The 23,626-nt window shown below is 30.8% G+C and overlaps 2 protein-coding genes across 2 annotated transcripts; one reads left to right on the forward strand and one right to left on the reverse strand.

Moving 5' to 3' along the window:
• Nucleotides 1–1,155: 1,155 nt before the first annotated feature.
• LOC143230765 (copper transport protein ATOX1-like) lies at nucleotides 1,156–9,016 on the reverse strand. Its single transcript, XM_076464890.1, has 3 exons — nucleotides 8,845–9,016; nucleotides 7,488–7,563; nucleotides 1,156–3,476 (listed from the first exon to the last, which is right to left on the reverse strand). The coding sequence occupies exons 1-3, from the start codon at nucleotides 8,854–8,856 to the stop codon at nucleotides 3,343–3,345; spliced, it is 222 nt and encodes a 73-aa protein (XP_076321005.1). The 5' UTR covers nucleotides 8,857–9,016; the 3' UTR covers nucleotides 1,156–3,342.
• A 22-nt stretch (nucleotides 9,017–9,038) lies between these two features.
• On the forward strand, nucleotides 9,039–22,871 carry LOC143230764 (acid ceramidase-like). Its single transcript, XM_076464888.1, has 13 exons — nucleotides 9,039–9,296; nucleotides 10,517–10,557; nucleotides 11,605–11,689; nucleotides 12,021–12,104; nucleotides 14,053–14,131; nucleotides 14,974–15,048; nucleotides 15,607–15,652; nucleotides 17,493–17,637; nucleotides 18,505–18,559; nucleotides 19,214–19,380; nucleotides 20,036–20,212; nucleotides 20,809–20,865; nucleotides 22,388–22,871. The coding sequence occupies exons 1-13, from the start codon at nucleotides 9,210–9,212 to the stop codon at nucleotides 22,475–22,477; spliced, it is 1,188 nt and encodes a 395-aa protein (XP_076321003.1). The 5' UTR covers nucleotides 9,039–9,209; the 3' UTR covers nucleotides 22,478–22,871.
• The last annotated feature ends 755 nt before the right edge of the window (nucleotides 22,872–23,626 follow it).

Raw genomic sequence — 23,626 nt, forward strand, 5'->3', positions numbered from 1 at the left:
GAGCGCAGATAGCCTGCTGTGAAGATTTCAACTAAAACAAACAAAGAAAAAAGGATGAAAATGTTCGCGTCTAATTCTTTCCAAGTTATTTATTAACTGATTTTAACAAAGGTTACCTATTTATCATTTGCTTGATAGGTATACTGAATAGTCAACAAGAGTTTCTAGAGATTCATTCACACTGACTAACTTCTTTATATCATTATAACTGTTTTAAATATATTACCTAAAGTGTCCCGAAAAACTGGGTGATATTCAAATATCCGTAAGATTTTCGTTGGAATCAGAATAGGAGTTTGTTATGAATTTAACGCAAAGCTAAACGAAGGCTACCTGCGCTGGCTGTTCCTGATTTACCAGTGGACTACACTTTTACCAACGACTAGTGGGATTGAGCGTAACATTCTAACGTTAGTTCTACGGTTGAAAGGGTTAGCGTGTTTGGTGGGACGAGGTTTCGAAATCGCAACCCACAGAGTGCGACTCGAGGGCCCTAATCACGTAACCATTCCCAGTACTCTAATTTCGGGAAGTAGGCACGAAGACAGAAACAACAGGCAACATTGAAGTGACTGTGAGACTAGTAACAACAAGAATATGAATAGTGTAAGAAGCGCCATTTCTGGTTTCTAAAGGGGAAGGACAAATTTTACTGAAGATTAAGGATAATTAAGTCGCTCTTAGATTTTTTAAAATATTAAATGCAAATGCAGTTTATTTTGGGACTATTTGTTCTGTTCATTTTTTAAATAGTGCAAACAATACATTGTATGCATAAGTATTATTTACAAAGTAAACGGATGGTATTAAACATGACGATTTGCATCAACTACGTAGTGCCACTTTTCAGAATATTTGGATTATATCAAGCGTTTGTGAAATTTTCGTGGTGATTAGAGGTCAGGAAGTTGGAGAATTTTCTTTAAGGACGGACAAACAGGCATGAACTACTTTCTAGTGTAAGTTAAGCTAGAGTAGCACTATAGAACATTGTAACACTTTGTTTTGGAATCATATTTGGTGATCATGAACACAATAAAGAGAACAAAATCGTGAGAATTAAATCATTAAAAGGTTATTGTGATGAGGAATAATAAAGCTCGACTTATGTTTGGTATTATGAAATGTGGTAAGTGATCAAACAGAACTAATATCTAAACACGAAAGCTTTTATTAGTCACTTTGAAAATACAAGTAACCATTTTTCTTATGTAGGATTGTTAGGAACAATTTAAAAACAAGCAAGATAAAAGTGTGTATAATTATGCATTTTGTGGAATAAGTAGCTTAGATTAATATATATGTAAAGATTAACATTCTGTCCAAGTTTCCTTCTAATTTCGTAACCAGTTTATCCAGAAAAACTAAACTATGTAATTTGTTTTGTAATTTAGTAATAAATTTAATAACTGCATCAACCGTCTGCGATAAAAACCTAACAAGCACTTTGTTGAATACATGAAGAGGCCAGTATATACTTTCACATTTTTGTTAACCGAAAATAGTTTGTTTTGTACGTTAAGCGTCTAAACTCTAAATCATGAGATATTACGTATATAAACTTAAAACTACAGATTTAAAAAAATATATAGTATATTACAACTGCGAAAGACCTAGTTGAGTTAGATTACACAAGTTATACATTGGATTAAAGAAAACAACGAATAACAAGGAAATGAATGATTGGTGGTCTAGTGTCGAAGTCCTCGTGTTAAATATATTAAACTTGGCTTGTTCATTTAGTGGTGTAATGGCTATTTGCTCTAAGGGGCTGTTCGTCTGCTTATTCGCATGGTATATAGTTCCTAGACAAAACAAAACACAGATAGTCACGTAAAGTACACTCGTCTTATGTGACGTCATATGTCGCGTTGGCCTTTTTTTTTTTTTTCTTAAGTTAATTCCTAATGAAGCCGATAGGGTCACATCCTTTCTTCAATTCAACGGTGCATTTGTGTTGGCTAATTGCCAAAAGTCTACGTGACTATGAGTTAACTCTGTACGTGTTAAAAAGTAGTAGTATACAGTTGTGTTTAATATGTGTGCACAAAATTTTTGCTGAGACAAGTTGGCAAGAACAGATCTTGAGAATTTTTATATTAACAGTCTTATAATATTTATAAACATTTTACATATAATTATATGAAAGAAAATGTTTTTCAACTTTATAGTAGGGGAAATTCAAGGACTAAAGTTTGAAGGTATTATTAAAGAGTTTATGATTACGAGACACACGAAGAAAAAAATAACTAAACGTTACAATAGTTTTATATGATATTAATTGAACTGTTTAGTTGGCTTGTAACAGAAAAAATATTCCACTCGAGTAAACTTTGGCATGAGAAATGCATAATATTTTATCTAATGAGAACAGCTTTTCATATATCGTGGTCTCAGACACAGAGTGTTTGTTTACTGTGATACTCTATGGGAATCATACAGTTACAATAAATCTTTACTCGTGTTTTAGATTCAATTTTCAAACACTAATAGAGCTTAATAAAATTTAAGATACGCTTCATATTTGTAACTCGTATAATATCAATTAATACATACATGTTCAAACGTTTACTGATAGAAAATTAAAGTTTATCTTCGTGTTTAGTTAATTACAACATTTTCTGCAATATATTGAAATTGGAATTCAAAGAAAATATATATTCATTCTTTACATTACTCGGTGTAATTCTATATATATACTATAGAACTTAAGCAGAGAAAAAGTCAATTCTAAGAACTCAAAGTAATGATTTCACTTTCTAAGAACGTATAAAATGAACACATTTACGCTTCAAGTAGGAAATGCATTCCCCCCCTTTTTAATCTCTCCAAAAGTTGTAATTTCAGAAGAGAATATTTTCTTACACCATTATTTACAAAGAAAAAGATATATTGAAGATTATTATTATTAATATATTTTGAAAATATTCACTTTGTTAATAAGGACAACGCTAAAGTCGATTCAGAAATTAAACTATAAAACTTTTGAGGCTAAATCTTTTCGACCTTTATTTATGGCTCTTCAGTGGCACACATTCTCTTTTGATTAAAAGAGAAAAATTACGCGGCTAAAAGAAATCTTTAGATGCAATGTTACTACTACCCTAGCATTTAATAAGTCAAGAATGAATATTCTTTAAGTTTACGGTTTCTCCGCGAGTATCACCGAAATGTTCTTCAGTTTGTTCCCATGTTTTTTAATAATATAATAAACTGTTAATGACAAACAAAGCACAGTTTGACAAATAAAAATGCATGATATATTACGGCAAAACACTCAGCACATGAGTTACTTAAATGCGTCTACAGATGGTTAATGGCTTCAATGATAAACAGAAATTTTCAAGCAGCTTTCACTCCAACGTAAGAAGAATTTTTGCCAGTCTTTTTCAATGCTTCCAGAAGTTCGTCTGACGACAGTGTGGAATCAATAAGCACAATTTTTTTCTCGAGCTCAATGTCAACTTTGTTTACACCTGTAAAAAAAGAATATAATAAGCATGTCTCGTAATTGATATTTTTTTCACTCAAGAATAAATTATATTTAGAATTGAGAGTAAAAAGTATATTAAGTTATTTATAAATATTTGAAAATGAATTTTTTTTTCATGCCGACATCCATCAACACAATTCTAGAATATTAAATATAAAATAAATAATTAATTCTTTAGATAGTTTACCAACTTTCTTTCACTTCCACACTATAAAGTAGTCCAAAAGTTAGTTTCCTCAGAGCAGTGCACTAGTTCCATTTAACTCTTTTGAATTAGAGTAAGATTGTACGTAAACAGTATATAAGTATAAGGAACAGACTGGCAAAGAACCATTGCGTTTGGATGTTCCAAAGCAAATTGTAAATTAGCTAATAATCTTTCAAAGTATGTGTAAATGTATTTTGAATTTATATTAGTTATGTCTTAAATCTAATAAGTGAAGAAACGATTTGCCATATTTCAGTTTTATTTTGTTAGGCTCAAAAGAATAATGAAAATAAACCATTAGCCATGAAAGATTGAAGAATCCTCTACAATGATTTATTTGTATTCCTCAAGCTTACTTCTTCAAGCACCTCGATATGCATTTAAATGTGCTTACAGACAAGATTCGACGCGGTGTTTTGTTTAGTAGTTGAAGTAAGTTTAACTGTTATGCAAGAAAAGTGATTTATCAAATATTAGAAATAACTAGGTTTTAAAATTCATATGCTTTCATTGGTAGGCATAATAAAATCTCTCCCCCAGTGGCTCAGCGGTATGTCTGCGGATTAACAACGCTAAAAACCAGGTTTCGATACCCGTGGTGGGCAGAGCACAGATAGCCCATTGAGTAGCTTTGTGCTTAATTCAAAACAACAAGAGCATAATAAAAAACGTTATTTTATTCATAAAAAATAAAAGTCTTACTTTGTAGAACCGATAAAAACTTCTATGAAGATAGTATTTTTTTTATAGAATTAGTAGTTTATCTAAAGTTCAGATAAACAAATATCATTGTTTATCATAAAAACATTTATTCTTCAAAATAAATAACTTATTTTTTGTATCGTACATGCATTATGCTAGGCGCTAAGATTAGTTTTTATTCATTAACTTCTAGAAAGGTAGAGTTTTCACGAAGCGTATTTGTACGATTATTGTAGTTAGGCTTGTTCGGTGTAACAGATTTCCTAAGTTCATTCTTACTACTGGAAAAACAAAACAGGCCAGCTTAGTAAATTCATAACAAATAAAAATACTGATGTAAGCAATGTTTCTTTTTTAAATTTTATAATTCGCTTATTTGCTAAAGAAAACTGCATGTCATAATAATGACGTTATGATAGTAAAATTTAATAATGTAGGCCTAGAATACTTAGACATTTCTAAAAGATTTGACATCAGAGTTTAATGAATTCGAGGATAGATACGGGGTTCAATGATGAATAGACAAGATAAATGTGAAGATTATGTTCCATTCGATAGTTGGTTCTAGTCATAAATGTTACTTATTCAGTTTGTTTTTTGCGGGTTTGAATACCCCTCATACCAAATATGCTAGCCCCTTTTAGCCGTGGAGGCGTTATAATATGACGGTCAATCCCACTATTCGTTGATAAAAGAGTAGCCCAAGAGTTGGTGGTGGGTGGTGATGACTAGCTGCCTTCCTTCCAGTCTTACACTGCAAAATTAGGAACGGCTAGCACAGATAGCTTTCGTGTATCCTTGCGCGAAAATAAAATAAAACAAAACAAAGTTTGTTTTCGTTGCAGCCATGAAGTTGTACAAGTAAGTTTATTTTTACGATAATGTAAGGCAGTTAAGAATCGTTTGTAAAAAAGTGGTCTAAAAGTTAGTACAGTATTTAAATTTGTATGCGGTAAGGAAAAAATAAACAGTTTTTTAATGTTTACGTTAAGTAAACATTGGACTATTTTCACCTAATAATTTAAAAAAACGCTAACATCAATACTTGTAACAAATTACACCATTGTACAGAGGCTTTTTATTTTTATTGATCACGTACTTAAACTGACTAAGACAGAAAATTATCATTGAGATTACAAGTAGCGACAACTGTCGATTTATGTATGCAAAAGGCACGTTAATTCTCTTATCTCTCTCTGTTGAACGTACAAGATGCGATACGTGTCTGTTGTGCTACCATGAAACCATATAAACATATCATGATACTCAATACGAACTTTTAAACGGGAAGTACTTTCAAAACATCCCGGAAGTTCTTTAATTTATTTCAATTGATCACACATGTCGTATTATCTCACTTATTTTTTAAAGTTTTAATTTAATTTTTATTATTGTACGAATTATAAGATGAACCAGTTGCGTGAGTGTGTTTTCTCATAGCAAAAGCTAATCAGGCCATCTGCAGTGCCCACCAAGGAGAACTAAGCTCATGATTTTAGTGTTGTAAATCTGTAGACTTACTGCTGTCCCAGTAGGGGACATCCAATTTCATAACCGCAACTATCGTAGCTTTAGTTGACATACATGACAGCTTTTCTTATTACTAAAAGAGAAATAAATGCAATTTCGACATTTTAAGTAAGAGATTATTTTGGAAGTCAAAATTATTTTTTATGCGTTTTAAGAAAGAGCTACTAGTTTGCTCCATTTAAGTAAACAAAGTCTCATCCTTTGAACATAATGACTCGCTACTTGTTTCTCTGTTGTATGTTGAGGCGTGCGACTCGTAATCTGAGGGTCGCGGGTTCGCATCCCCGTCGCGACAAACATGCTCGCCCTTTCAGCCGTGGGGGCATTATAATGTGACGGTCAATCCCACTATTCGTTGGTAAAAGAGTAGCCCAAGAGTTGGCGGTGGATGGTGATGACTAGCTGCCTTTCCTCTAGTCTTACACTGCTAAATTAGGGACGGCTAGCACAGATAGCTCTCGAGTAGCTTTGTACGAATTAAAAAAACAAACAAACAATACAATGTGCTGTAAGTTATACTAGGTACACTTTTTACTCAGTTATAGTTTCATTCAAATAGGGCGCAACTGCAACGTGTACAAGCACCTTATAACAATAATGTAGAACTAGTTAGTTCTGAGTAGCGTTTCGTATATAATTATGTATTCACAGATTATGTACTATATTTATATTAACATTGCTACTGCTATGCGGACTCAGCAAAATTCAGACTGCAAATTCGATCTGCTTTTAATTTACCTGAGCTGCAGTTGAGTCTGAATTTTCCGGTTCCGATATAGTGAAAATGAAGTAAAACATTTTAAAACATTTACCCGCCTGAAGTTTAATTCTTTCTTAAAGTATCATTCCTTGAACCATGCGGTGTTATTAATTACTCATATAAGTGGTAAGAAGACATTGAATTTATAGGTTGTGCAAGTTATGATTGACATTTATGGACGTCTTTCTTGTCCTCAATGTAATCACTTACTTGACAATAGTGAACCTTTGCTTCTACGACAGTAATGATGCAGAACAGATTAGTTTTTAAACTATATTATTCTTATGAACAATCATAATTTTTTAGTGTTGCTAAATTTATAAGATGTCAATCTTTTTGGCTTGGCATGGCCAGGTGGGTTAAGGCGTGCGACTCGTAATCCGAGGGTCGCGAGTTCGCATCCCTGTAGCGCCAAACAAGCTCGCCCTTTTAGCCGTGGAGGCATTATAAAGTGTCAGTCTATCCCACTATTCGTTAATAAAAGAGTAGCCCAAGAGTTGGCGGTGGGTGGTGATGACTAGCTGCCTTCCCTCTAGTCTTACACTGCTATATTAGGGACGGCTAGCACAGATAGCCCTCGAGTAGCTTTGTGCGAAATTCAAAACAAACAAACAAACAAACAAACAAACTGTTGTATGTTATTTTTAATATACATATTTTACAAATTAAAACATATCTTAAGAAAAAGAACACAAACTGTACTTTCCAAGCATTTAAGGCACAAGGAAAAAAGTTGTTATTCACTAGACATTTTTCATGTTTAAACGTTTAAGATATTTTAATTGTTCACTCACCTTCCAAACCTTCCAGGGCTTTTTTAATAGCATCGACGCATTCCTGAGAGGACATTTCTACTTCAAATTCATGTACCTGGAAAAGTAATGTACCAATATAAACGTTTTCCCATTATCAGCATCACAGCGAAATAAGTACAGAATAATAAATTGTATAAAATATATATTAAATTAAGCTACTTTTGTTAATACGGCAAATATTAAACAAATTTCCTGTGGCTATTAAAGATAACGTGTCTGATAATATCATAAGGCCCGGCATGGCCAGGTGGGTTAAGGCGTTCGACTTGTAATCTGAAGGTCGCGGGTTCGAATCCCCGTCGCATCAAACATGCTCGTCCTTTCAGCCGTGGGGGCGTTATGTGACGGTCCATCCCACTATTCGTTGGCAAAAGAGTAGCCCAAGAGTTGGCGATGGGTGGTGATGACTGTTTGCTTTCCCTCTAGTCTTACGCTGCTAAATTAGGGACGGCTAGCGTAGTTAGCCGTCGTGTAGCTTTGCTCGGAATTCAAAACAAAACATAATATCATACATGTATAAAATATCATTCGTAAATTATACTCTGAAATCAAGAATGTAATTAAAGCGTTATTGGAATTTGTTTTTATTCCTTTTACTATGTACTTTGCAATGATGTTCCTTTTTAGAAAATGCAATAAAAGTAATATTAAGTTCTACTATAAAAACCTTCTGGTGGCTTATAACGCTGAAAATCGGGCTTTGATAACCGCAGTGAGAAAAGGGCAGTTGGTCTATTGTGTGGCTTTGCACTTAACAACAAACAAATACTCTATGGCAAAGTGATGACGTATACACAACAACACGAGAGTTATTCATTGGTAGCAACAGAAGCTTATGAAAGAAATAATATTTTCAGTTTGTTTGAGGTGGTTTTATTTATATGATTCCTCACAGTGACTCAGCAGTAAGTTCAAGCGCTTATACGCTAAAACCGGGTTTCAATACCCATGATGGTCTAAACGCAGATAGATCATTGTGTAGGTGTGCGTTTAAAACACAAACAAACAATTTATACGAATAATAAAAACTGACAAACAATGGCAAAATTATGCAAGAATATACGAGGCAATAGATTCAGGAAAACAGAAATACATTAATATTTAAAAAGCAAACCTACATTAGTGAGAACCTACTATTCAATAATATAAAACAAAACAAAAAAAACACTTTTTTTTTACAAATTATAAAATATCGTTTTAACTGATTAAATAAGTTTCATAGGTACAAAATATTTAATATTTTCGTACATTAAATACGAACTAATAATTAATATTACAATTGATTAAATTTTATTGAAAGTACTTTCCACATTCTTAAAATTCAAGAATAATTTACCTGTGAAGCCATTTTATATCTTAACAACGGATTTCGCCGGTAGAAACTTTTTACAGTGGATAGTTACCGAAAGATAGACTCAAGCGAAATTATTAGAGCGGGTCATATGCGTCAGTTTATATATGGACCAGAAAACAAAGAGGAGCACGTGGGTGTGATAAACACTAAACTCAAGTTAAAGAGGGGGCGCTAGCGTCTTGATGCATGTGATCAAGCAATTATCAAAACGCGTATTGTTATTGTCATATGATGTGGTCATGAATTGGATAATAATTATAGATTCAGGGACGTTTGCGACTGTTTATATCATTGGTTAAGACAGTGTTGAAAGAGGACGACAGTATTACCTATATCAAAATAATATAATGGAAAAAATACTTTTTCTTGCTGGTGTTATAATTGCTTTGAATTTTTTCTCGTTTGTGCCTATTGCAAAATGCCAGTTACCTCCTGTGAGTATAAATCATGTCTCTTTTTTTATTTACGTTGGTTATCGTCGTTGATATTAGTAGTCTAATTCTAAGACGAGGATTTCAAAGCACGTAAGTTTTGATATTATAAATTAGTATTCACGTGTGCAAAGATAGTCTATTTATTATTCTTTCCAGTAAGAACTAACGTAAAACAAAACTTGTAGTTGTGAACCTTTTAAATGTTTATAAAACCATTTTATATATTTATTTATTGTGGTTTCTGTCGACTTACAAGTTAATTTACTGAGTATGTATGAATATATTACTTTTTGTGGAAGGAATTCTGCCGTTAAGCTGCTGACGGTGATATCTAATATACGCAGAAAACAAGTCGTTAGTTAATATTTTAAATTGCATTTATACAGCTAAAAAAGAAATGTGCGTTGAATAAAAACTAAATACCTAAAAAGATCAAGTAGTGAGTTTAAAAGGGTTGCAAGGAGGTTTTGTCTGTGTGATTGTTGGGATAAAGAGAACTTTTTCTTTGTTTTTGTTTTTAAAGCCCGGCTGAAAATGTGAGGTACTCGTAATCTCGGATTTTGTTACAAGTTTCACACCCGAAACCAATTTAAATGATCAGTGGAAGATTGAGAAAACTGGGCAATGCTTAAGCTGTCTTCTGCATATGTTTAAAAAGTATCTCTGTTCATAAAATGTTTGTGTATTTTGGAATACCTAAGTGTATTACTTGATTTTCATATATTATTGTTTATTTGATTAAATCACAATTGGATTTTGAAAGAGTAGAAGTCATCTTCATCTAACACAGTTTTAATTTTCTAATAGGGTTTTTGACTTTTGAAATGAGTTGCCTTTGGATATGGTAAAGGCAGTGAGTTTCAGGGAAGTCTTGATAAATATATGAATAAGGGATAGCTTTGAGGTTGTTTTTTTAAATAGTTTTAGTTAGTTAGTGGATGGTCCCTAAATATTAAGTTAAAATTGGGCTGAAATGTAATAGCTTCAGCCATTGCCTGTGGTCAAATTATTAAATGTGATTGTTTATTTATAATAACATATTTATAAAACTGAAATCACCAGTGCATTTATTTTATATCAAAAATAAAGTATTTGATATACATGTTTTTAAATTGAGATTGTTATGTTAATGAATTTGCTGTTTTTAATTTTGACATATACAATGTTTGATAAATAAATAGTGATTTAATAATGCAATAAAGTACTGTCATGTTATACAGACTGGAAACTGTAAAACTGGAGCTTATCCACCTGAATCTAGGTAAGTTTTATATAATAGTTTCACCAAATAGCCTAGTATGGCTTTATAAAAAAACATAAGTGCTTTTTTCTTTGAATTAAGATAAGTGTAACTGTTTCTGTTTTTTAGAACACTTACTCATGAATATAAATGAAATGTTTGTATAACTTGGTGGAGGCTGTGATAATTGTTTGCTCTTTATACTGCTTTTAATATTTATTTTTAAAACAATACATTCATATATATTATATTTTGAAGTCTGGGATGGTAGAATCTATTTCATGTTTTTCTTTATTTTTGTCTTTCAAATACAAATAGTAGACAACTAGTGAAATTGTAGAGTAATCATGTTAAGTTTTAACACAGTGGAGAAATGGTAAGTATAGGGGTGTAATTCTGAAACAAGAAAGTGCCAGTACATGTATGTGTGTGTTCAAAAAAGATTTGGCTTATTTGTGTAATTTATAGTATACTTAATTTATAAATAGAAAAAATAATACATACAGCAGTTGTTTTGATGTTTTTAAAGAAACTTGTATTAAAAACTTCATAATTGTAAACATACCTCAAACATCATATTCCATTGTTGAATGACAAAAACAAATTATATAAACTAATATCAGGGTCAAGTACCAATTATAACACATCAGCTAATTAAACATCATTTGGATGTGATTATCTTTTATTGACCAATCATCTAACATTTAAAGCTAAATGAGTCTACATGATTGGTTTAATAATAATTTACATTGATGCTACTAAGTAGCTTTTCCTTTTGTTCCTGACAAGAATTAATGCTGTTAGGTCATTTATTGGCTCATTTGAAGAATATTTAGTAATTGTTTAGATTCTGTGAGTTCCAACATGACTGCTATCTGAAAATATTATGGTAAGCTAAGAGCTAAAAGCTCTTCAAGTATGTTCTAGAATTGAGTACCAGTTAGTCTAGCAGAATTTCACCTGGTTGTTAGTTACTAGGTTCTTGTAATATAATTCCTACTCTGAATTTTTGAAACTGCAGCTAGTTCTAAAGGTAAAACGTAATTTTATGTACTTTTTAAAATTTAGCCGTAAGGTTCCAAAGTATGTCATCAACTTGGATCTACCTCCAGAGCAACGATGGACAAAACTTGTTGCAGAAAACAAACAAGAGGTATTAAACTAAAGAGCAATTCACTCTTTTGTAAACTGAATAAGAGTAGCTCATTGATATTAGTCATTTTTTGTGTGCTATTTTTTCATGGGATAGACTAAATGTAACATCATGAAACATTATTTTTACCTCAAGTTTTGTCTTTTGAAATTAAAAAATATCTAACACTATCTTAAAACATATTCACCACTAAATGTTATGACTAATAAACTGAACTAAAACTTAGCTATCTTTCTTATTTGCTTCATTAAATTTCTTAAAATATCAGCTGTTAGATACATGTTGCATGTAAAGTGTGTACTCATCATTCATTCTTGTGTTTTTTTTACAGCTGTACAACTTGCTTGCAGCTATAAAAAATTTGACCAATGTAGTATTTCATGGAAAGCTATTTATCTTGATTGACAAGTACATGGTAAGGATGCTTGTACAATATATATTAGTTGCAAATGCATGGGAACACTTCATTGATTTTATGAAGACAATTACTATAATAAAGTTCAGACAGTGAATTATAATTTATAGTGAGTATTTATACAATAAACTAGTGTTTTGAAAAGCTCCTCAGTGTTGCATAGTTTTAATATAAACTAACCCAAAATCGGCATAAACATTAGGGTTTTTTTTACTCTAAGCATGTGAAATATATGAAAAATAAATTGAAACTTAAGTGTAGATTGTTATAACAGTAATATATTTGAGGTATGAAGTGTAACAACAATTCTGCGTGTACTAATTTGTTTTGTTTGTCTTGTAGGTTAAAATTTTTATTGGTTTTATGTTCTTTAATCTTAAATGCCAGAGGGACATGAGTAGAAAAAAAATTGGTTACTTTTTTTAAGACACTGTGGAAATCCCAAAAGTCTGTCATTTTTGTATGTTTTCAAATTCCTTATTGATTGTTCAATGATTCAGGTGTATTAAAAAAAACTTAGTATTTAGAGGGAAACTTAATCTAATTTCAAAAAATACAAAGTTTTGTGTCCAAAACAAACTGCAGCGTATAGTAAATATTTTAATTTTGAATAGTGCCATTTGTGCATTTTGTAATTACAAAAGTTAAAAAAACATATCTTAATGCAATCGCTTTCTTTATTTTTAGGTAAAATATTTATTTTAAAGATACTTTTTTATAAAAATAAAATTTTTAAACCACAGGTGTTTTCAAAATTCAGGTCTATTCAGGAAATTACTGTTTACATGATTTGTTTGTGTTATTTCTGTGGGACAGAAATTTGTGATGTCCTGTATGTTGTGCATTGTTTATTAGGTATTTACCACATAATTTATTGATGTTTTGATTTCTACCATCCTTCTTTGAATAATAGGAATGTGTTGCAACCATTTTTAATTGATGCTATATGCATAAAATATGCAGGTGGCAGATAATGTTTTGATGTTTATTTTGATGGTTGATTTGTTTTTACAGATATTACATAAGGGCAAGAGAATGTTGATATGACTATCATAATATTTAAGTAACAAAAATCCAGGATGTCATAAGAATTTGTAACTGAATCCCTCAAGCTATTTTGTATGTTAGATGTAATATAGGACTGTTGTATAATGTTTGTATTTTAGCATATAAATATAAAAGGAAACTATTTGTATAAGTAGATACTCTACAGTCTTAGAACTGAGAAACTGTTGCAAGTTAATAATTTTGACAAATGTTTTTAAAATTGTAGAACATGTGTGAAGGGGCTTTTTTTCCTTTCATGCTATCTTCAAGAAGATACCTCATAAATGTTTATATAGTTATTTAAATAATAAACATGTATACAATTTAAAAGTTAATGAGTAAGGAAAATTTCTGAAGTGTAGTTTTAAGAAAACCACAGCAATGGTACTTCATTTTGTTTTTATAATAATGGAATAAATGAAAAAAAATAATCTGATAATCCTTTTGTGATTTTAATTTTGGTAACAGAGTTATTAATGGTTAGACCTACTGCAGGTCTTAGATCTTTGTCCTTTATGTAAAACAGATATGTTGGACATAATTTTTACTTTTATTTCTAATTGCAACTCCACAGTAATAGGCACAGCTTAATATAGTATGATATATTAGGTGTCTTTCATCTAAGATCATGGTTATGAGGTAGATATCATACTGTTAATTTATTAAGTGTATGTAAACTGGGATTTATTTCACATTTAAATTTCAACTTTGCTTTTTATTAGTGTAGCTTCAATCTTGTGATAATAGTCTTTCCACAGATACTGTAATTTTATGAATTAGGTGTGTGTTTATTAATAAGTTAATATTTTTGTCATACATTTGATATAAACTCATTTCACAAACAAAACTGTTGTAGTATTTACACTAATTGGTTTGTTTTTGTAATCTTAAACCTTTACAGCCTTTAATAGTAAACACCTTGCCTTACCCTTTTGGTGAAGAAATTGAAGGAATAGCAAATGTTACAGGAATTCCAGTGGGTAGGTATTATTATTATTATTTAATATTTCATTATACATTGAGGATAAAAATACCTATTAGGCTTAGAGAAATTAATTTTAAAAACGTATGAGGTACATACATTTCTATTATTATAATATTCTTTGTGTGAATGTTTGCACATCCAGTTGATGTTGTTGTTTTTTTTAAGAGCTAAGTGGTGATAAACTAACATAATTTACAATTTTATAGCTCCTACTTTCTCAGTTCTAGATTAATACAGCAATACCTAGGCTCTTACTTTCACCTTTTGTTTTCCTTGTTTGTGAAAAGTGCATTTGTAACACTTGCAGCCAGACCAGTGTTAGGATATAATGGTTTGTAGTGTATAGAAACATTTCACATCACTGAAGGATTTGAATCTAAATGTAATGTACTACAAAGAAAGAAGGGAAAAAAAAGGATAAGGTCAGAGGCTTATTTCAGTTATACTTAAACAGGTAGTCCCTTGGCCTGGAAAACATGGATAAGTTAGGGGGAAAAAGATGTATACTTGCTTGACTAAACATAATTTTTAAAACTGTATGTATTTCATTTAGTCTGTACTCATTGATGTAAACAGTTTACAAAATGTTCAGTTTTCTTCTTTACCGTTTATTCATTTGTAACCAGTGATTTTTGCATGTTCATATTGCTTCAGTGAAATGTATGTCACTCGGATAATGTTAATGTTTTGCTACATAATCCACAATTATGTTTAAATGTAGTTCCACTAATCAAAGTTTCCACTGTTTAAAATTTTTTTTGCTTTTTTTTTTTTAGGCACAACAAATTCATGTTTATTTTTTGAGTAACATATAATTTCTACATTTCCTTCTCTCAGGTGAGGTTGCGTTATTTAACCTCTTTTATGAAATCTTCACTGTTTGCACGTCTGTGGTTGTGGAGGATACGTCAGGTAGGCTCTTTTTTTTTTTTCTGATTACAACTGTATAATATCCTTTCAAATAATTTTTTAAAAATTGTATTTGATAAGTCATAGATGCACCACAAAAACCTCATGCTACACTAGCAAGTATGAAATAGGCTTAATTGCATTTCATTTTTGAATTTCAAATAGTGAACTTCCTATTTTTAATAATGTGACATATATTTTATTAAAAATGCCAAACTTACTTCCAAATTATTTTGTACCTGATTGCTGTCTATTCCTCGGCTAACAAAATACAACCAATTAAAAGTAATCCTGACTTGCAGATTTCTATGTAAAGGTAACTGTTGATTGTTCTTTGAGAATAAACTAGGCTATCACCAAAATAACAAAAAAAACATTAATGGAAAGCCTTAGTCACTCTTGTTTAAAGATACTTTGTCTACATATAATTAGAGCTTTGAACTTTGTTTGCACCTGTATTGTATTAGTGACTATCTCTAAGAGTATTTTTGTCATAGTTATTTTTAATGGTTATCTATAAGATTTTGTACCTATTGACATCGACCATTTCTTTGTTTTTAGGAGTATTGTATCATGCTAGAAATCTGGACTTTGGCCTTTTTTTGGGGTGAGTACTGGGAGGGTTTGATAACAACTGTCTTTAGAATTACATTTTATTTAGTCCTGAGGTTATTGTAATCTATGAAAAATATTGTTACATATTTATAATATTGTCTTGGTTAATATAATTACCTAGGTAATATAATTTTGTTTATTAAGTAAAAATTAACTACTTTTTACCTCATTTTCACTGCTAATTTTTGTACATTATAATTTCACCACAACAGAAAAAAATGCCCTCAAAATCTTGAAGGAAGACACCATAACAATTCTACCAGCAGACAAGGTAACTTTACTGTAATCGTGGGAAAAAAATACTCCTCTATCTCCAAACTCTTGTTGAAAAGGGCCATTGCCTCTATCCCAACTCTTCTCAAACTACTGAAGTAATTTGGAATAGAAACAGTCAAGCAACTAACAGTACATAAAAATGCCACTTTACAAATCTATGGTCTACCTACAGTTCTCAAGCAAAGCTGTTCTATTGCTAACTGTAGAGATTCACCATATTACCAATGAGCTGGGTATGTTCAGCATATAATATCACTACTCACATATAAAAATATCCTCACATGTAAAGAAGAATGTGGGAGGGGCATTAAGAAGACTTGGGATTGACCCTGGCCACTATAAGCAAAAAATACATTTTCAGGATTTTCCTGAAGCTTGCAGTAGCTCATTAGCCAAAACTAGTTAATCATTTACATCTATGTTATCAACATTTTCAGTAGAATACTATGCATTTGGATGGCCTTCTCCTTCCCTCAAAAAAATTACAACGGAGGTACAAAAGAAAAATGATGGTCAGAGTCAATAAATCACTTTAATTCTTTAATGACAATTTTATTGAACAATTGTTGCTGTGATTCATATAACATTTTAAATTGCATTTGAAAACTAAACAAAGTTTAGAGGTTTGCACTTGACATCAGTATCAATACTAGCTACATTAACTTCAGTTTAGTATTTGTAACATATAATTTTCACTGTGCTATAAAGTTCCACTATAAATACTGCTGTAAGGTAGTATATCAGGTCGACTTGTTTTTTCAGGAATCTCGTTAAAGAGCTAAATCTCAAGATAACATTTTTTATTTTATTTGCATCTTCTTCCAGTATTTAAAACAATTCACTGATTTCATGGCATGCACTGTGAAAGCACAAAGACATGCACATTAATAAAATTCTGATGCACGTTGTTTTTGAGTGACTAAGTGTTAGTTATTGCACAATTAATGCATGTACTCCTTCACACTTCTGTCCACAGTTGCTTCCATTTGTTTCTTACAGGATTCTTTGCATCATTGTCATTGGAGGGCAATATCAGGTTCAGTCAGCATTTTTATGCTTTCACAAAACTGTTATATATTGCCCTCTAATGTGTGTTTATCAAAATACTGAAATATGAAACTATTCCTAACTTTTATAGCAAAATGTTTTGTAAATCAGATTTTAGATAAAATTATTCATGCCAAACTAATTTTGACAGAAAAAGTATAGTTCACAGTTTATGGTTATTTTTTTTACTGCGCTTGCTCTAATAAATGTTCCGAGAAACTTGTATAACTGGAAACAATATTATTATTTTGATATGGATAGCTATTTTTACTTGTACATAAAATGCTTTAGGACATGCATATACTTTCACCCTAATTAGGATTTTGTGTTGAAGATTTTGTATGGCTTCCGGTATATAAATTTCAAAATTTTGACACAGTTTAAACAGTGTAGGTAAAAAAAAAAAAAAAACCGAGGAAATTGGCCAAAAATGTCTTGTGTTAAACTGCATTTCACAGTTGTTTGTTAAACAATTATAATAAACAGTTGCTATTACTTTTACTTTCCAGTTGGGACTTTATGAACCATACATGGTTGGTTACAGAAGCACTTCGACCAATCGTTGTAGAGTTAGACTACCAGCGCCAGGGAAAAACTTTATTCCGTGGAATCAACTTTGTAGGATATGTGGGAATCCTTACAGCCATGAAACCAGTGAGCAGTTTTATGATAGTTTATTTCATGGACAGTTAACATTGTTAGCTGTGTAGCTAGTTTTACTAATAATAACCTAAGGTAATTAAAGATATTATTATTATTTTAGTAAGTTTTTGTTTGAAATTTCAACCAGCAGACTACATGATTTAAATACTAAACTGTACAAATAGTTCATCTCAAGTAACACTGAACTTGAACTTTTATAACTATTTGTATAAAACAATTCCAGTTTTTGCATGTTTTGAATCTGGTAAAAGAAGTTGCTTATTTTAATACAATTATTTTAAAGTTAAACTGTCGTATGTACAAATGTTATGTTATGTGAAATTATTATTCTTTTAAATGAAATAGCTATATTTAAAATCAAAGCTAATATTTTCAGTGTTATTCTTTCTTAGCGTTATTAGCAAAAAAAGATTTATGTGAGAAAGTGCCCCCCTCCCTCACTACCACTGGTAATATATTAAGCTTCTATTTAAAAATGAGGAAAAAAAACTGAGTTGTTCTCATTAAGTTAAATAAAAACTAGTGTTTCATCTATAATATTTTCAGTTATTAATTTCTAAAAAGGGGTCATAACTTACAAACATCCTGTATTTCATTCACTGATATGTACGAGGACAATGTTTGTGGATTGCACGGTGAACACATGCCAATAAAATTTATTGAAACTGCCAGTTGTTAGCCACCAAAAAAGCAGAAATACATTTTTATCACCAAAGTAATAATTTGTAACTAGTTTAAACTATCTTGTAACTGAAAAGTATGTAAAAACATTCTTAACATAATTGAAGTTTTGTAGTATAAATTATGCTTTGAAAACCTGCCATGTGATCAGTAAACATAAAACTGTTTTTCGTTTAGAATTTGTTTTCACTCACGATGGATGAAAGGTTCAACCTAAATGGTGGATTTATTGGTAGGTTTTTAATAAAAATTGATATACATGTACATATGGTAGGGCATACAAGACTGTAATAATAAATAATGCAAGAAGCAATAAGTTACTTTAGATAATTTGAAAAGTGAATTACTTACTAATCTTAAGGTAAAGACAAAAAAGTTTTGTTGTAAGGATATAAAACATTTTATCAAATCTTTAATATAAATATAAGGTCTATCAGATAGAATGCCACAGGCTAAATATATCTTGGATAGACCTTAGTTGTATGATATGAGGTTGATTATTCCACTGTGCAAGAAACTGAAGTTGTAGGTCAAATTGTTTAGAAACTGTTAATTTCACTTACTATTTTCATACCTTGAAGTTGGTTAAATAAGAATAATAAAACTACAATTTGGGTAATAAAATTGTTAGAAAAAAAAAAGTTAAATAATTAACATTGGACTACTAAACATTTATCTACCTTCTTACAATAATTTTAATGTTATTTTTCTGCTCAAACTTTGTGCATTGTACTGTTATATTTTATCTATAATCTTTTCCTTCAATTACCATATTTTAAAATATGTTTTGTTAGTTTTCTTAAAATTATTACATGTTGGTTTCTGTACCACAGTTTTTTTAATTAATTTATTCTTAGCACCTATAATATGGTTTTTTTTGTTTCAGGAATAATTGAGTGGTTGCTAGGTGATCATTCAACTACCTGGATGGGATTTCTGACCCGACAAGTAATGGAAAATGCTATGAGCTACACAGTAGCTCAGAAAATGCTGGCAACAACAAAGCTTCTTGCTCCTGCTTATTTTATTCTGGGTGGAAACAAATCTGGAGAAGTAAAAAATTTTTGTTGTTGTTGTTGCTTTCAAAGTATCCACAAAACTAAATTTGAAAAAAAGAAAAAAAAGTAATAGTTGTCTTAATCTGAAGATGACCTAGGAAGGTCAAAACGTTGTTCTCTCCTTATCAATAAGTGTTAATACCCATACCAGTCATTCTGAAATATATTTTTATTTCAAGTGGGTTTCTCATCATTAAGAATAACCTGATTTCAGTTTATGAATAAGCAAGTTTTCTTTTATATGAAAATTGTTCGTCACTAACCCTTGTTAAAATCTTAAAATAACTTTAACAAATGGATATGGCATTTCATGATTAAAATTAAATATCCATAAAAGTAAAGACAAAATGGAAAACTTAAAAAACAAACTTTGATATGCATATTTTGAGTAACTTTTGTTATAATTTGTTACTAACCTTTTATCCCCTCTTTCTGGAAGTATGTAATTCTTTGCTTCCTCTTAAAAGCAGTCTCTACAATATATCCAAAAAAGTTTTACAGAGCATTGTACTGTTAATACGGAAATATTTCACAACTGTGTTCAAAACTGTTCAAGCATAAATATGACTCTCTGAGTATGAGAATATATAAAACATTCTTACCATAATAATGTTTTCTTTAAGTTCGATTTATTTCAAATTTCTTAAAAGGCTTGTGTGATAACTCGTGACCGAGGATCAAATACAGATGCTGACATCTGGACAATGGATAATTCTGGAAATGAATGGTTTATATTGGAAACCAACTATGACCACTGGAAAAAACCACCCTTTTTTGATGACCGTAGAACCCCAGCAATCAAATGTCTAAACCACATGGGTCAGAAGGTGGGTAAAACCAGCAATTATTGGCTTAATGAAGTGAAATGTTTTTTCTTCTTCTCCAGTTAGTGGTGAGAACATTAGTATTTACAATTAGTCAATAACTGCATGCATGCTGAAGGTTAAGCTGAATGATAACTTTGTTTTCTTCATTGTGAATGAGCATTACTTTCTTAGGTAATTTTGGTAAAAAGTTGTTTTAATATCCTTGAAAATATGACAGTTACAAAAATGTTCATTTTTCTTGCATGATGAAAGTAATATAATATATAATTTTAACATAATTAAAGGATAATTGTAGATTAAGAACTGGACGTTAAAAACAAGTGAATTATTCATATTAACATAAAACAGAACAATGCTGACTGCTGTTATGTTATCAAAATGTTTTTCCAAATTACTATTATTGAACCATAAACAAGGTATAATGAAATCAGTGTTTGTAACATTTCTTATCAGAAAAGTTTTATTTTACATTCAGTATAAAAGCTCTTGCTAGGTGGTTACATTTTGTATTGTAAGAAAAACAAACTCTTGTCACCGTCCACATGTAATGTCAATTAAAATGTAATTTTACTCTTGTTTTCTTTTAATCTACATAGAATGCCTCTTTCAGTGGATTATTCAATTTACTATCAACCCAACCCAACCTTAACAAGGTAAGGTTATAAGTTTATACCTCAAACAATGTGTTACATTTGAAATAAGAGCACTTTTAATAAGTTTCAAGCATGTTTTCAAATATCTTAATAGTAACATGAACATTTCCTATCTACAGATAGCAGTTTCACCTTTATTTCTGTATGCCACAGACGATGTACGAGATTTTAAGTAAAGAATTCAAAACTAAACTTCGGAGTCCATGGTGGGGCTTATTCTTTGTCTTCTAGTGCAATGATTATTAAGTTGAGGCACAGTGCTAGGGGGAACACTTACACTGCATTAAGGGTTTATTTTGACAAGGAACAGTATGAAGATGCTAAGATCTTTTTTTTTTTTTTTTCCCATACACCCAAAGAAAAATTCACAGTTAATACTTGGGAAGAAATGTTAATTTATTGCTGAAATCCAGTAATTTCTGCAGTCTTGGTCAGTTAGCATTTTGGAATATACTTACAGTGAGATAGAAGTAACAAAGAGTTGTTAAATTTTGTTTCATATCACCAGTGTATGTAATACTGATAAATGGGATAAGGGGAGGAGTGACAATTTGAAGTTTTATCTGGTGAATTAGAATAGTCCACCAGTAAACTTTTGGGTTTGATCCCAGTGACAAAACTGTATGATCTACTAGCGTGTAGATTAAACCAGAACTAGAGCATATCATACATCATACCATTTTCAGTCGACAGGTTTCTGTTCAAATTAGTATGCACACCCTGAAGTAGATATTCTATTTAAAAATGTGTCTGGGAATGGCTGGTATGAGTATTAACACATTTATTGATAGAACAACATTTTGACCTTCCTAGGTGATCTTCAAGTTAAGAAGTGGGTTTCTCATCATTAATATATTCTATTAAAAAAAACAAACCTTTCAGCTACTTTGTTCTACAGTTATAAACTACCATCACTAATTTTAGTTGCATCTATCCAGTTCTAAGTAGGGATAGTTATTATTGGCTCCTTGGTTAAATTTGTGCAGGTGCTTCACCAGAAGTAGAAGATGGCATTTTCTATACTTGTGTATGAAAAGTTCTTAAACTTTAAAAACAATTTGTATGATTTCTAAACATCAAATGAACATTTAGATATGTGACAGTGTATGTAACATAACCTAGGCAGGTTATGTAATTAATTCTTATGAGTACTCTTTTAAAGTCATAGGTAGTGACTGCTTAAGAGAAATTTACCACTTAAGTCAAATTCTCGAGATACTTAATACAGATGTTACTTTTGTATGTTTTTGTATATAATGTACATAATAAAGATTTTTTACCTATAAATAAAAAATGAATATAACACAGCAGCACCTTAACTTTTGAAAATCCAAACAACAGACGATGTACGATAACATCGTATTTCCTATATCTTATATACAGGATAAGTAAAACTAGTTAGCAACAGTGCAATAATAATTGCCAACCTAAACATCTTTACTATTATCATGCAAAGCACGTGAAAATTATACAGGCATAAGATATGTATGACTTGCAATTATATTTTTATTTGGTCTTTCAGCTGACAACTTACACTGCACTGATGCAAGTTAACACTAACAAAATGGAGACATACCTACAATATTGTCCTGATCCATGCTGGCCTTGGTAGATGATTTGTGAATAAATACTCTGGAAAATATTTTACTTACTAGTCCAGATAAGGTTTATAATTTGTGGTTTAAAAATTGTTTTTTTGAATTGAAAAATGTTCCTAAATCTCCATTTTGTAAAAGTTGAGGTTACAACACTTGGTTATTAAAATCATTTAATATGATACCAATTCATGGACACGTTTCTCAGAATTGCATGTTGGAATTGTTTTTAGATGAAATAAACAGCTGGTGGGCAGCTGCAGGTGTTAAATGGATTTACATTTTAATAAAAATTTGATATTTATAAAGTAGATGCAGCGATATTTTAGAACTATTTTATAATTTCATACATAATTTATGTATTACAATAAACATTTCATGTAATTGTTTTGAATAAACATTTCTATTGAATTTTCCTGACATTGTTTCATTGTTTCCAAGTTTAAGATAGCAGTAAGTAAAGATCCCGGAAAAGTGAAATGCCTTATTCTGTATTCAAATCAACAGGTTTAGCAGTACGTCCTTGTGCAAGTTAAAAACATCACCTCTAGTTCTGGAGTTGTAAAACTATTTTGAGCATGACATTAAGAATTATTAATCCAAAAAGTAACTTTTCTTTAATATTGAGGTTGGGGTGATCACAAGCAATTGTTTTTAATTTATGTTCTCAAATATTTGATGGAAGCATGATATAACTGGGTCGTCATTGATTATTTGAGAAAATTTAACTCAACAAACTGAATGAACAATGAATACAACTGCCTTTATTGGAATAAACATCAAACTTTGTTACAAATCATATCCATGTAATGTCTTCAAAAAATAGTACAAGTAAATGCAATATAAGTTGTTTGAAACCCTGCTGCTGTACTACCAACATTTTGACCTTGCCTAAAGGCATATGTATGTTTGTCACACACAGATGACAATTTGCACTAGGGCCCTTCACCGTAACAAACAGGGTGATCATGCAAGTATCCATCTTGAGATTACTCTGTTTATTTCCTACAAATGGACTTTCTTGTTTAGTAACCTAATAAATGGGTGTTTTTCTTGTATAAACTATATGAACCAGAACTAGTGTACTTCCACAACCCTCTGATATACAAGTATTAGAAATCCATATTTATAAAGGGGATTGTGTGTTATAATAAACATTCACTTCA

This window comes from Tachypleus tridentatus, chromosome 10 (genome assembly GCF_004210375.1).
Source record: "Tachypleus tridentatus isolate NWPU-2018 chromosome 10, ASM421037v1, whole genome shotgun sequence".
Taxonomy (NCBI): Eukaryota; Metazoa; Arthropoda; class Merostomata; order Xiphosura; family Limulidae; genus Tachypleus; species Tachypleus tridentatus.